At 36.2% G+C, this 14,693-nt stretch overlaps 1 protein-coding gene across 14 annotated transcripts in view; it reads left to right on the forward strand.

Moving 5' to 3' along the window:
* BMAL2 (basic helix-loop-helix ARNT like 2) overlaps positions 1-14,693 on the forward strand; it is a 41,095-nt gene that overhangs the window by 6,765 nt on the left and 19,637 nt on the right. For 8 of the 14 annotated variants that reach the window (XM_071733203.1, XM_071733208.1, XM_071733200.1 and 5 more), the window contains 6 exons: positions 1,500-1,647; positions 2,919-2,954; positions 7,227-7,265; positions 10,015-10,172; positions 12,253-12,332; positions 13,112-13,204. In XM_071733203.1, coding sequence (XP_071589304.1) covers positions 1,500-1,647; positions 2,919-2,954; positions 7,227-7,265; positions 10,015-10,172; positions 12,253-12,332; positions 13,112-13,204 — 554 coding nt within the window. Of the gene's footprint in view, positions 1-827; positions 999-1,499; positions 1,648-2,918; positions 2,955-7,226; positions 7,266-10,014; positions 10,173-12,252; positions 12,333-13,111; positions 13,205-14,693 lie in introns of those variants that run through there. The other 6 variants (XM_071733207.1, XM_071733204.1, XM_071733212.1 and 3 more) reach the window with 3 other exon arrangements.

A 14,693-nucleotide genomic window follows, 5' to 3' on the forward strand; every position in this document is an offset into this window, starting at 1 on the left:
TTATAATTGCAAAAATTTATGGTAGAAATATAAAATTATATTTTTATGAAGTGATGATAATCATAAATATTTCAGACATTGATCATTTCTGCCCTTGTGCTATTTATGGTGTAATTTCTTGTAATATGTTTTTAATAACCTTAACTTGAGGACGTTGTGTATTTAAAGTAACCAGTATTTTTTTCTGTTGCAGATGCCCAAAGGCTATTACTTATTTGTCAAGGATTTATTGATACTTTGAGTTTCCATTTGTTTTTTTGGAACTTCCGGCATGACTTAATGAGTTAAAGAGCTTTCTGAAATAAAACGGGGGCTGACTCTGTATAGTCTGACTTGGTAGAGAGAGGATTATGAAGACGAGGCAAGCTGTTGTTTCAAGTATTAGCCTGTTTTCATTTAACTCTCCAGAGTCATATTCTAACAGAAAATGAGAACCTAGAGATAATTTTTCTGGTGTAAGATGTGCTTATACCTAAGATGAAAAAACCCAACTATATCGTTATTTTTACACATATTTATCTATCATTTACAGACAGCACAGATGGTAAAGAAAAGAGAGTTTTCAATGAAGTATTCATTTTTTCCTCCTGCTGGATTTTAATAGTACTCATCTTGGGTTTTGCCTCCTCTTAAAAGTAGGGGGTACTTACTTCTTTAAATGATCCCTCCTAATCTCTCATCTGTCCCTTTATGAAGTTAATTCTTAATTTTTTTTCTACATGTATCACATTGGATACTTTCCTCACTAGGACTGCCCAAAGGAGTGACTATATTTGCTGGAACAAATTTGATGATAATTTTTCACCTAAATCTGATTCTTTGCAATTGCTGTGCATTTAGTTAGAATTCTAATAGTGCTTGGATTCCTTGAGACTGTTTTCCTTTCCCAGTAGGTCTCTAGGATTGTTTTGGCTTGTGACTTCTCTTCTGTTCCTCCCACAAAGAAAGCAGTTTTCCTTGAGAGGAGGATTGTGTAGGGAACTGTCAGGTAGAACTTGGTGAGCTTGACTCTGGCTTACATGACTGAAGTTGCATATAATTGTAGCTTTTATGTTAGAAATCTAGTTACAGCAAACTTCCATTTTTTGGATGTTAGGGTTGTTTATAAAAATAGTTCACTGAGTACATATTAATTTTAGTCTTAGTTGCAGTATTTTGATCTGCTAACGAATTCCTCATCTTGTGATTTTGCAGCAGGATGTTCAAGGTGTTGGGGGTTTTAAGTGTAGTCTGCTAAGGCTGTGTAAGGAGGAGACACACAGGTGTATTTTGTGTGTTGGTCTGTTGATTGTGTTGATGAGATTGTTACAGGACTGTGGGAAGACATTGTGCTCTTTACTGGACTTAGCTTATAGCAGTGCAACCTTTATGGGTTTTGTATGAGAGGCATAGGAGCCACCCAACAGACAATTTTTTTTTTCCAGATGAAAATTGGGATGGATACATGATGATACAGCTCTTACTGGACAATGAGATTTGGGTTTTTTTCTTGTTCACAGATGATTTCTCAATAGATGGAAGCCCATGTATTGCTTCTGGAGTACCCAGCCTCATGAATCCAATAACTAAGTCTGCAGCCACTGCTTCTTTCAGTGCTTCTGTGGCTGAGATTCCAAGGAAGCGAAAAGGAAGTGATTCTGATAACCAGTAAGTAAATCATTTATGTATGTGGCTCAAATATAAGACATTCATCTGTTATTTATGCAACATATTGTCTGATCCTCTTTCCTTTTTTCATTATAATTATTTATTACAATTTCTTTGAAATTAATTTTCACAGTCCTGAGTTCTTAAAATAGAAAAAATAATACTTAAATTTAAGGCAGACATGTAGGATTCCATAATGCCATTTCCTGGACTGAAGTGGGTAATGTTTCTCTAGTGCTGAAATTCCGATCCTCTTTTCTTTTTTTCATTTTTTTTCTTTGCCCCTTCTAGTAAAGGCAAGTTCTTGCAGCAAATTATTATTAATACTTGAACTCTCACAAGTGCACACTAGAATATCACCTTAAAGCATGCAATGAGATTACTAGCTAAGCTCTTTGGTCTAGAACTGCAGAGTTGGAACTGTTTCTTCAGTGACCAAGGCAGCCATTTACTTAAATGTCTGGACAGACCTGTGACCTAAAAATGCACTGTCCTGCAGTAGTACTAAATCTTCTTAAGTGGGTCGAACTTGACTATTGGTATCATACTGTTAACTGTTTTCTCCTGTTATGTAAATGTCAAACAGATGCCAGTTAACCAAATAAAGATTTACATAGAAAAAAAAATAGTGTGATCTATTCAAAGCTATATTAATCAGCTAGAAGTAAAGGACATGAGTCAGTCTGCAGATCTAATGCACTACAAGTATGTCCAAACTAGTGTGGAAAGGAAGAGTTTAATAAGTGAAAGGAGTTAGGAAATTTACATGTATTTGTGGTTATTAAAGCAATTATCTTTAATCGCTGCTTCCTTTGTATGTAGTTCATTGATCTACAGCATGTGTCTCAAATGTGGATGTTGATATAATTTTCAGATTTGAGGTGGAAGTGTATCTTGCAGATCACTAAAAACTTCAGACATACAATAGTTTCTGGAAAAAAAAAAATCCTTTCTTTTTTCAGTAGCTCTGGTTGACTTTTACTTCTTCAGTGAAAGGCCTTGTTCACCAACAGTCTTTCCCTGAAGTTTGACTCTCTCTCTAATTTCAAGAAATTTGTGTCATAAAAAAAGCAAACATGTCCAAGTTGAAATAGTAATTTAAAAGTATTGTTTTACATGAACAAGTAACAAGTCTTTAAAAACTGATGTTCTTGCTGAAAATAACTTAACAAGTGGGATCTTTTTTATGTGACTGTTTTGCATGGAGTAAAGCAAGTTATTTGTTTCTGCTTCGAATTATATTTTGTTTACCTCATTACCTGTTTCTGCAGGGAGACAGTTGAAGTTGATGGTGATCCTCAGAAAAGGTATCTTTTTATAAATTAAACCATTTATGTTTTCAGTGCTGTAAACATGTAATATTTTCCTATTTGGCTGGATGAACTGTGTAGATTGTCTTAAAGATTTCTTTGTCTAAGGGCATACCTTTGTACAGCACAAGGTGATAAAGGCATAGCTAATTAACAGGCTGGATAGGTCCATCCAGTGTTAAGGTTTTCTGGCATTTCTTTACTAGACTTGTTAGTATTGGAGTTAAGGTAAGAATGGGAACAAATGAAAAGTACCATTTAAATAAGGAGACAAAGGTCTGATACTCTTCTAGGACTGGTGCCTGTAAGTTTTTTGTTTGTTTTAACCTTGACAAGTGTTTTAAAACAGAAATACCACAACTATGTTACAATAATGCTATTACAAGGTGACAAATCAGAATTAAGGTAGGCTGTGCAACATAAGTAAAGACTTTGTGTATGTATGCTATGAGATAGATATTAATTACATGATTACTTTGTGATTTCTTTTCTGCACCTGGATACCTTACTTAGAAAGTATATTTGTTTATATGTAGCTGTGCAGTATTCCTTTTTATAAAATAGAATTGAATATTTCAGTTGGAAGGTACCTACAACTTTCATCTAGTCCAACTGCCTGACAACTTCAGGGCTGACAAGAAGTTAAAGCATGTTGTGAAGGGCACTGGCCAAATGCTTTTTAAACACTGACAGGCTTGGAGAACTGACCATCTCTTCCAGTATTTGACCACATTTTCAGTAAAAAAATGCTTCCTAATGTTCAGTCTAAACCTCCTGTGGTGCAGTTTTGGACCATTCCCAAGAGTCCTATCACTGAATACCAGGGAGAAGAGATCAGCACCTCCCTCTTTCACTTCGCCTTCTCAGGAAGCTGTAGAGAGCTGTTGCCCCTCAGCTGCGTTTTCTCAAACGTAGGTAAACCCAGGGTCCTTAGCTGCTCATTACAGGATGTTGCTTCCAGCTCATTCACCAGCTTTGTTGCCCTTCTTTGGTGTCTTCAAGGACCTTCACTTCATTCTTAAATTGTGGGATCCAGAACTGCAAGCTGTACTCAAGGTGAGGCTGAACCAGTGCTGAATACAACGGGATAAGTTACCAGGCTGGTTTTGCTGTGTTGATGCTCCTAAGGATGTGGTTTGCTCTCTTGGCTACTAGAGCACACTGCTGACTCCCTTTGAGACTGCTGATGGCCAGGACCTTCAGGGTAGTCAGTGTTTACATTGGGCTTATTAAATAGTATAAAAATATCTCTTTCAGGATAAAGTGTTTGTTTCGTTGTGGATTTTTTTTTTTCCATGGTGCTCATGATGAAAGTGTGAATAAAAGTATTCCTCTTCTGTCTTTAAAACCTCTGCTTCCATTTTAGAAGAATTGGGGAAGTATGTTTAATAAATCAGTTAAAAAATACAGGAAAATGTGGTGGTTTTATTTTTCCCCCTGATTAACATGGATTCTGTTCTTTCTATTATAAGTCAATTAATTATACCTCCATTAAGTACAGACCACTTAGTCTCACCTCTGTGCCTTGCAAGATCATAGAGCAGAACCTTCTGGAAACCATGGCAAAGGCACATGGGAAATAATGAGGTGATTTGTGACAGCCACCATGGCTTCACTAAGGGCAAATCATGCCTGAAAAATTTGGTGGCTGCCTACAATTGGGTTACAGAGTTGATAGATAAGGAAAAAGCAATTGATGTCATCTACCAGGACTTTTACAAAGCATTGGACACTGTCCCACATGACAACTCTCTCTAAATTGGAGAGACATGGACTTGGTGGATGGGCCAGTCAGTGAATAAGTAATTGGCTGGATGCTCACACTAATAGGATTGTGGTCAACAGCTCGATGTACAAGTGGAGATCAGTGACAAGTGGCATTTCTCAGGTCAATACTGTGACTGGGGCTGTTGACATCTTTGTTGGAGCCGTGGGCAGTCAGCAAGTTTGGTGATGACACCAAGCTGAGTGGTGCAGTCAGTGTGCTGGAGGGAAGGGAAGCCATCCAGAGGGACCTTGACAGGCTTGAGAGGTGAGCCCATGCACAGTGTGTAAAGTTCAACAAGGCAAAATGCAAGGTCCTGCACCTGGGTTGGGGCAATCCCAAGCACAAAGACAGTCTGGGTGGAGGATGGATTGAGAGCAGCCATGAGGAAAAGGACTTGGGAGTGATGGTTGATGAGAAGCTCAGCATGAGCTGCCAGTGGGTGTGCTTGCAGCCCAGAAGGCCAACGACAACCTGGGCTATATCAAAGGAAGTGTGGTCAGCGGGTAAAGGAAAGTGATTCTCCTCCTCCACTCTGCTCTCTTGAGGCCCCACCTGGAGTACTCTGTCTACTTCTGAAGCCCCTGACACAGGAAGGACATGGAGATTTTGTAGTGAGTCCAGAGAAGGGCCATGAAGATGAGCAGAGGGCCAGAGCACCTCTCCTCTGAAGACAGGCTGAGAGAGTTGGGGTTGTTCAGCCTGGAGAAGAGAAGGCTCTGAGAAGACCTTATAGCTGCCTTCCAGTACCTGCAGGGGGCCTAAAGGAAAGCTGGGGAGGGACTTCAGGGCAGTGTGTAGTGATGGGACAAGGGGTAATGGTTTTAAACTGGAAGATTTAGGTTAAACATTAGGAAGAAATTCTTCAGTGTGAGGGTGGTGAGACAGTGGAACAGGTTGGCCAGGGATCTTGTGGCTGCTCCCTCCCTAGAAGTGTTCAAGGCCAGACAGGATGGGGCTTTGAGCATCCTGATATAGTAAATGTCCCTGCCCAGGGCAGGGAGGTTGGAACTAAATGACCTTTAAGGTCCCTTCCAACCCAAAGCAATCTGTGATTCTGTAATTATAGTCATGAGGTACAATTTCAGCCCGTGTTCACATAGGGCACTTTTAGTCTATTTGTGCTAGTAACAACAAGGCTGCTAAGGCAGAGGATGTGTAAATTTATTGAAGGCTGTGACTGGTTGCTCGAGCAGCAAATTTGTTCTAGTTTCTTCACCAAGTGGAGCTCCTGAGAGAGAAGTAATGTTAGTTAATAGGCCATATGCTGCATTGCAATTGGTCTGGCTTCCCCTTAGCCATTCTCCCCTTATTGTTGGACAGCATAACTTCTGCTGGAGTTCATAGTATAGTCACATTTCTGATAAAAGTTTCTTTTAAAATGAAAGAAAATTATTAATTATTGCTAACTTGTGTAAATCTGAAAGTTTCACTGAAGAGTCCTGTAGTCCTGTGTTTGGGTTTATCATACTGTGTAGAAAAATAATGGGTTCCAGTGAAATCCCAAGTTGAAGAGCTGGATCTCTGGATTGTGTGTTAATCTGTCTCTGGCTGCTGGATCTTTGCTGGGGTCAGTGCCCAGTTACAGGTGGAAGTAGCTTTTGGGATCTTTCCTGTCTCCAACTGTCCTACTTTCTACTTCTATTTCCTCATAGGAAGCAGCTGCTAATTGACCAGTCTCCTTATAATCCTTCTGGTACAACATACACCTCTTCTGAAATGTTCACAGGCTAGCAAAGCAGAGATCAGAGTCCTGCATGAGATGCTTCCACAACTGAACTTCTCTAAGCCCAAGTTCTGCATTAGAAAGATGAAAAATATTTGTGTCAGTTTTTCTTTTAAAGAAAATCATAGCCATTATTTGTATGGAAGCTGTCTCTCTGCAAGGTAAATACTTATTAGATGGTAGTGATGAATACAGTGATCTTAGGATGAAAAAAAGATCATTGCCCTTGTTTGAATCATCCTTTATATTTTCCTGCTGCTAAATATTTGTCATGATACAGGCCCTGTGATTGTCTTTCACTTATAATTTTATTATGTAAACTCTCCAGTCATTGCTTCATGGCATGGGAAAACGCTTAATTTTTACCTTTTCTGACCATGAACAATTAATGTGTATTTTAGGTCTAGTCTAGGTTAGGGTTGCTTTTTTCATCTTTTGACTGTAGAATTTTGGAAATAAAAACATGAATAGGTAATGTCTTTAGTGAATATCAAATTTAAAAAAAAAACATATCGATCCTGCATTAAAGTTGTTCGACTGTTCCATTAATTTTGTTTTCTCCAGGGTAGGAATAGCCTCATAATTATTAAATATCCCCAGAATACATGTTCACGTAACTATTGGAATATTGGAATTTATGCCTTGGTCTCTTTCTATTTTGCATTGCTTGCTAGATAATTTTTTTATTTAGTAAATTTGTAGCATTTTTTTATATTTTGTAAATTCATGGGAGGACAGAAGTGCCTAAGTATTAAATATGCTGTTTTGTTTTCTCTAGGAGTGAAGATGAAGAACATGTTAAAATAAAAGATTTCAGGTAATAATTTACAATAAAAGTACATTTTACTAGTAAATACTAAGATTTATAGTAGTAAAATAATAATTTGGGGCTAAAGTTCATTAAAACTGTCAAATATTAAACATGAAACTTTTCCATTTCCCCCCTAAATGTATAGTAGTTTTTAGAGCCTCCTTGAGAATTTTCTACGGATTTTTGTGAAAGTTGTGATGCAGTATATCTCAGATAGTTTAACAAAAACTAAGGTTAAAATTTTCAAGGTGAGAATCAAATGTAATACATTTAAACAGTGTATAAAGGGAGGAGTTGATCTTTAGTCTTTATGAGTTTAAGAATTGTTTTTTCTAGATTTGTGTGTGCTTGGGAGCTATTTAAAATTTATCCCACGTGAAAATGGATTCAGCTAAAGCATGATAAAGAATTCTTTTCTTGAACAAGTTTTTGTATAGAGAAGAATTCAAGGTTTGCCATTGCACTTTGTGTTAACACAATGTTCCCTGAGTCCAGGTGGAAATTCACATAAAACACTTGTAAGATTTGAAATGCTGTGTTACTGAATGCCTTTATGATTGATCCAAAAAGTGCTTTAAACTATTGACAAGCCACTTAGTAAAACTAGAGCTACTTCATAAAGTTGTTTTAAAAACAAGTTTCTTCCAGACAGGTGAGTGCAGATACCAAAGCAGAAATACATAATCCACTCTGCTGCAAAAAGCATTGTTTATACAATAAACTAATAATTATTAAGTGTTCTTGTAATTTAAATTAAATAGAGGCAATTAATGTTCAAAAATATATTTACATATTTTAACTCTGAAATTCATTTTTTCTTCACTGAGTATCCCGGATTGGAAGATTCTGTTTTGTACAGTGTTTTGATAACTTTAATGTTGAGGTTTTGGAGGTTTTTTTTGTGTCTTCATTAATTGGTTCTTCAAACCTTACTTTGAAGGTTTGCTTAACAGTTATCTCCCTCCAGTGTTTCTTTTTGCAAGTGTATTAGAGAACTTGCTTTTCTCCCTTACTCTTTATAACTGAGGAATGTGACAGCAGGCTTTTTGAATCATCCAGTCATTGCCTCAGTTTCTGCATCCACCTATTCGGGTTTTTGTAACTTCTTATTGACTCATAGAGATGTGGAAGATTACACTTTCCCCCAAGTTGTTGGTACTTGTCTTCCTGAGATTGACAGTTGATGAGTATACACAGTATATTACTTGACTACTACCTGATGCAAAGGAAGAGTTGGGTGAATCTGTAGAGTTGAGAATAACTGATTAAATTTAATCTTAAAGCTTTGGGGGTTTTGTTGTTTTGGTTTTTTTAGAGGGAAAACCCCTAACTGCTTGGATGGATGACCAACACAGAATTATTTGTGTGGAGAGGGGATTTCTTTTTGGGAAAAACAATAGAAGTAGTAGAAGACTAGCTCTTTAAGACTGTAGTTTATTCTTTCTCAGCAGGCCAGATATATTTAGCTTTATGTCCTTTAATGCTTTCTGTTCTAGTATTCCTAAGAGGAACAGTTTTGGATATAAGTTAATCAGAACATGTTGTCATCAGTTTGGTTAACTACCAAACTACTGTGTCTGGTTTCAATCAGAAAGGAAAATAATCTTAATTTTGTGGGTAGCTTGTTGTCTGGGTAAGGAGGTAACAGAATGATTTTTACTCTTTTTTGATCTGCTGGAGGATTTCAGAGGGGAGGAGATCAGCTAGTAAAGCTAACATGCTCTACTATGAAGAAAGAAGTAGTGACCTGAGATACAGAAAATTGAGATACAGATTTGTGATGTGCAGTGTCATGTACCTTAGAAAGGGTTTTCTGATGAAAACAGGCCAAGAAGAGAAGCTCTATTCCTGCAGTTGGGTTTTTTGACAGAGGGTTTTTAAGAGGTGAAATCTCAGGCACAAGGTATGTGCAGAGGCTGAAATCTTTTCTATCACCTTATCAGGTGAAAGAAAGGGGAAACCTTTCTGACATATCTCTGGTGAGAGTAGAAGAGGCATATAGCTTTTTCTTTTTATTTCCAATACATATCTTAAAAGCACATATAAATGTATTTTCTGTTGCTTGTGCTGTGCTATGAATAAATGCTTGTGTTTGTGTCTGTCTTCAATCTGAGTAATTTTTAAGGAAATGACATAGGTCATAGCTCATCTCAGCTTGTGAGTTTGCATGAAACAGAGTTGGGTTGTTTTGTTGGGTTGTTTAGTCTTTGGGTTTTCTTTGTTGTTGGGGTTTTGTTTGGTTGGTTTGGGGTTTTTTTATTTTTATTTTGGTTTTGTTTCTTTCAAATGTAGCAGAATGAATACCCCATCTTAGTTACACTGGCCAGGTGGAGGTAGAGACCCAGGGAGCAGAAATGTATTCCATTGGTTACTAATGATATCAAAAGTTCTCTGATAAGCAGTAAGGTATTCACTTGGACATGAAGGGTCACAAGAAGTATTAAACTTTTTGAAGTCTTCATTACCTCCTGTCCTGCCACATATAATCAAGTTTTTGCTGGGGCTATTTTTTCCCCCTGTTATTTCACATCATTAGTGTGACCATTTCTGCTTTGTTCAAGTGAATCCAGTTCAGTTGTCAATTAAAAATAGCTTGTGAAAAACTGTTTCAGTGCAGTAGTACTTCTTGTGATATGTTCCATTCCCAAAATGTAATAGATGAATAGTATGGACAAAATAATGTGTTGTACATCTTTTTTTTAATTTTTTTTTTTTTTTTTTTTTTTTTTTTTTTTTTTTAATTTTTTTTTTTTAGAGAGGCTCACAGTCAAACAGAGAAACGAAGAAGAGACAAAATGAACAATTTGATAGAAGAATTGTCTGCTATGATACCTCAGTGCAATCCCATGGCACGAAAGCTAGACAAGCTTACAGTGTTACGGATGGCTGTGCAACATTTAAAATCTTTAAAAGGTAGGCTTTAGGAAACTAATCCTAAAAATCCTTGTTATGTCAGGTGAATTTTCTACATACTGTGAAGACCCTCTACAAGATCTTCTACAAGAAGATACTATGTGTCTTCTTTAATGTTAAACAAAAGCAAAGGTAATTTCTTTTACTTTTCCATGCTGAATTCAGTTCTGAGTCTGTTCTTCATTTAAGTTTTTGTGTATGTAACTTCCAGAACTTCATTTCTTCTTTTTGCTCAGTATGGCCAAAAAAACCACCACCCTTCAGCATTGCATATTTTCTGTTTGCTAAGGGTATGCATTGCAGTCAGGGCACTCTTTCTAAAAGCTACACTCACCAAGCAAATCTGCCTTTCATTATTTTCCAGCTCCCACATTAAAAGTGTGTTCTGTGATGTCTCCACTTTCCATCATACTGTAGCAGTAATATCTGTGGTGCTGTATGGATGCCAACAGCTGTACTGCTAATAGACAAGCAAATGGTCTTGAGACTCTTGTTTGTTTTTCCCAAGTCTGTGATTGCATCAAGCCTTTGACTTGATATTAGAATTTCCTGTTTATCTGTTGACTTTGAAATTTGCACTGTCATGGAAAAAGGCCATTAAAAAAATGCTTGCCTAAAGCAACTGATATAAGTAGTTGACCTGGCAGAGAACTCATTTCTGTGGTGGGTTTAAGTTTTCTACAGTGTAATTTCATAAAACCAAAGCCAGTTGCATAAAACTAAAATCGTAGATTTGTACATAATCATCTTTCAAACTTCTTATCTTGCCTGCAAGAACAGTAGTCAAAAGGAATGCTGCAAAACAAAACATACTTTTATGGAATGGTTGATGACTTTGATTTCATTGAAGTCTTAAACACCATGAAATGTTAGAAGGTACTAAAGTCTGTATTCTAGTCAGCTGGCAAAGTTAAAGTAATGATGGACCTCAGTGAATAGTTAAGTGTTGGAATCAAACCAGAAAATATTCTTTCCTGTCCTTTTGCTATTGCTAGCTTTTAGAATTGTTTTCCTTCCCTAAAAGAACAGAATTGTAATGCAAGTTCTACACTGCATGGTCTGTGAGCAGCACAGAAGATTTCAGGGGCTTTTTGGTGGCACCATTTCAGACTAGTAATATGGTCAATAGTAAGCAAAGATCAGAGACTATCTGCATTGCAAAAAAAAGTTGATTATGAATAAACATATCTTAATAAGACCCCTGTTAGGCTTGGTTCAAAGGAGTGTAGGAAATGAAATGCGCTAATAACTTGACAGTAATAGAATCAGAATAATTCAGTTTGGAAGGGATTTCTGGAGGCCATTGGCCTAAACAGGCTGAGGATTTTGCTTAAAGAAATGTGCAGGGCAGTAATTGCACTTGCAGTTTAAATAAGTATCTAGAAGAAATCTTCAGTTCAAACGTTTGTATTTTAACAGTAGAATATGAAAAATAGACTCCATCCTTCACAATTTTATGTATCTTCAAAAACAAATGTTTTAAGAAAATAGAATATAGGATGTGGAATTATAGCAAATGCTGAAATTTGCTGGAAAGTTCAACTGCTGTTTACTTAAAAATATCTAGAAAAAGTTGTGGAAATGTTTGTAGTGGCTAAAAAGTACTTCAGAGTACTCTCCATGGGTGCAAGAACAGTAAACGTGGTGAGTCAGTCTCACCACGTTTAGCAAGACATTCAATGTAGCTACAATAGGGGGGCTTGGGATTATTGGATGTATAGTACTAACAAAGCATTATTCATGCCAAAAGACTGTTGATAACATTGGAATAATTCAAATTCAACAAATGTTAATGAAATAGGCCTGAGAAATGTTTTTAGAAAATTCAGTTCTTGTAATACTGTTTATGTAGCAGTACATTAAAGATACCTGAACAGAAGTTGCCTTCTTATATGCTAAATAAGGGCCATATGTGTGCCTATATTCATTACCAACATGTGTTTATGAGGGTTTTTTAATTTTCATATTTTTATAATTCAGAAATATATTTATTATGCAGCTGTTGTGGTTGCAAGCACTGTCAAAAGTAAATTTTACATGTAACTTCTGACATTATGTCTACAAATAATCTGTTTTCCAGGTTCCAGTAGCTCCTATGCAGAAGTCAGGTATAAGCCTTCGTTTTTAAAGGATGATGAGCTCCGACAGTTAATCCTGAGGGTAAGTGGAAAGAAACTCTCAGTTAAATGATGTCCTTATCAAAATTTGCCATTAACTTTTTTAGTTGGAGAGTGCTTTTTTTCTCCTTATGTTTTTCTTGAAGAAAGTGTTTTGATGTACTGGTTTGTAAACTCTGTACTCTACACAGGCTTTTTCATGATGGTGTACAGGTGATTTGTGAGCATGGCAGACAGCAGCCCTTGAAAGGTTAATAAATCTGATGCAATCTGTGTTCAATATAATACTAATTAAATTATTATTTTTTTTAAATAATTGTATAAATTTTAAATTGTCAATATTGACATCTGCATGGAAGTATAGAGAATGCTTTCAATTGCACACAAATATATTTGCAGTTGTTTATTCTCCATCATTTAAATTTTTAAGGATGTACTTTGGGAAAGATGCAGCAATAGTACCTGAAATAAGATCTTTCTTCTTGTTTTCACACTTCATCGTATACCCACATCCCTTTACCCTTTCTCATTTGCAACTATTTTCATTTGCTGCAATAACAGACTTTGCCAAGATCTGTAAGATGACTCCTAGTTATGATTTTTAACAGCTGGCTTCCTCTTTTCCTGAAGCTGTGTTTAAGAAACTTTAGCTGTCTGAATTTAAAGGTCCGATTTGGTCCTTGCAATCTTAACTTTTTTTGGTGTGATTTATAACTTAATTAAAAAAAAAAAAGTTAAAGTGTCCTTCATTTGTAGTCATCAATATTCATTGTATATTTTAATTGTATGGGGTTTTTTTAGACATTATTTTTATATTTTCAGGCTGCAGATGGATTCCTATTTGTGGTTGGATGCAACAGAGGAAAAATTCTGTTTGTCTCAGAATCAGTTTGCAAAATACTTAATTATGATCAGGTGGTTACAATTTACTTTCTTGATTTGCTTTTACCTTGCATTTTCTTACAAACTTTTACACTTTTACATTTTATTGTATATTACTAGAAACCACTTCCTGTGTATAATTTCTTAATTTCTCTGTTTTAACCTCCTTCATACTAAAGGTGAGTGTCCTGGAATATGAAGTATTTGCAAGTATAGTCAGTGCTTCTGACCTGAGTATTGGCACCAGATTTCAATTGATCGTCCTCAAGAAAACTGCTAGACTGAGAGAAAGGCATAATTTGGAGTTGTCCTAATTTCTGTCTCCAAGAGTTTTACCTTTTAAATGGGGAAGTGATTCTTTTGTTTCTTTTAGGCCAAGAAAAATTGCTAGTTCAGCAGTGTTAATTAAAGCTTTCCTTGGTAAAGCCTTTATGCTCAGATGCACTGTATAACACCTCATCCACAGTAACTATCTATGTATATACTTGAAGGAAACTGAGATAGGATGAGTTAGTTTAGCCTGTACAATAAGAGAAGTAGGAAAAAAAGAAGTACCTTTTGTTAGCTGACATCATGGACAATTACCACAAGTAATCAGAGCATAGTAACTTCATTGTGTATGTATGATTTCTGTTCTAAAAGCAGAGGCTAAACCACTAAGTGGTTCCATCCATCTGCTTCTGTGACTTGGACACTATTAGTTCATTTTCTTTGAAAAGGAAGTTTCACCAGTTTTGACTTTTCTGTTATTGAAGTGCTTTTTGTAATTTTGATTAAAAAAAACCTAATAACCAAACAAGAAAACAAAACCGAAACTAAATCTTTTAAATTGAAGGTAATGAATCATCTTATGGGAACAAGCATAAAGCTGATTTATTTAATTTATAAATTTTTTTTTAACTTCTACACTAAATTTACTTAAGGACTAAGTAGTAACTTCTGGAGTCTCTCACATCAGACATACCCACTCCAGACCCATAAGATCATCTTCATCTCTCTTCCATCCAAAGGGGTTCAGAGAATATGACATAATTTATGAATTTCTAGTTTATCTGGGAATAAGTCTAAGTTGAGTCCCATCCTGCAGCATCATCTGTTTGTTACACCTATATATTTTGACAAGTTTTCTCTTGGTCTTTCTCAGTGGTACTCAGCATTAGTGTTAGATATGGGGACTCTGCAAATAAAAGGCTGTATGTTATCCTGGTTTCTTAGAAACTTTTCACTAAATCTATTTCTAACTGGTAAATTTGTGAAAGTGCTCCCTTTCATTTGGTGCAGTGATCACATAGCAAGTGGCATAAGTCCTAAATGAGCTGCATTTTGAATCTAGAATGCTGCTGGTCAACACAGCTCCTTTCTACCCATTGATTTGACTTTCAGTGGTGAAGATAAGCAATCACAAAAAGAAAACTAATTTCCTTTTGTGTAAAAAATCTTCTTGTTTCAAAACTAGTGCTGCCTACAGTAGTGCTGGAAACCATTTACTTTGGATTAGCAGTCAGCAGGTTGAATGGATCCC

The sequence above is a fragment of the Heliangelus exortis genome, chromosome 1, assembly GCF_036169615.1.
Source record: "Heliangelus exortis chromosome 1, bHelExo1.hap1, whole genome shotgun sequence".
NCBI classification, from domain to species: Eukaryota; Metazoa; Chordata; class Aves; order Apodiformes; family Trochilidae; genus Heliangelus; species Heliangelus exortis.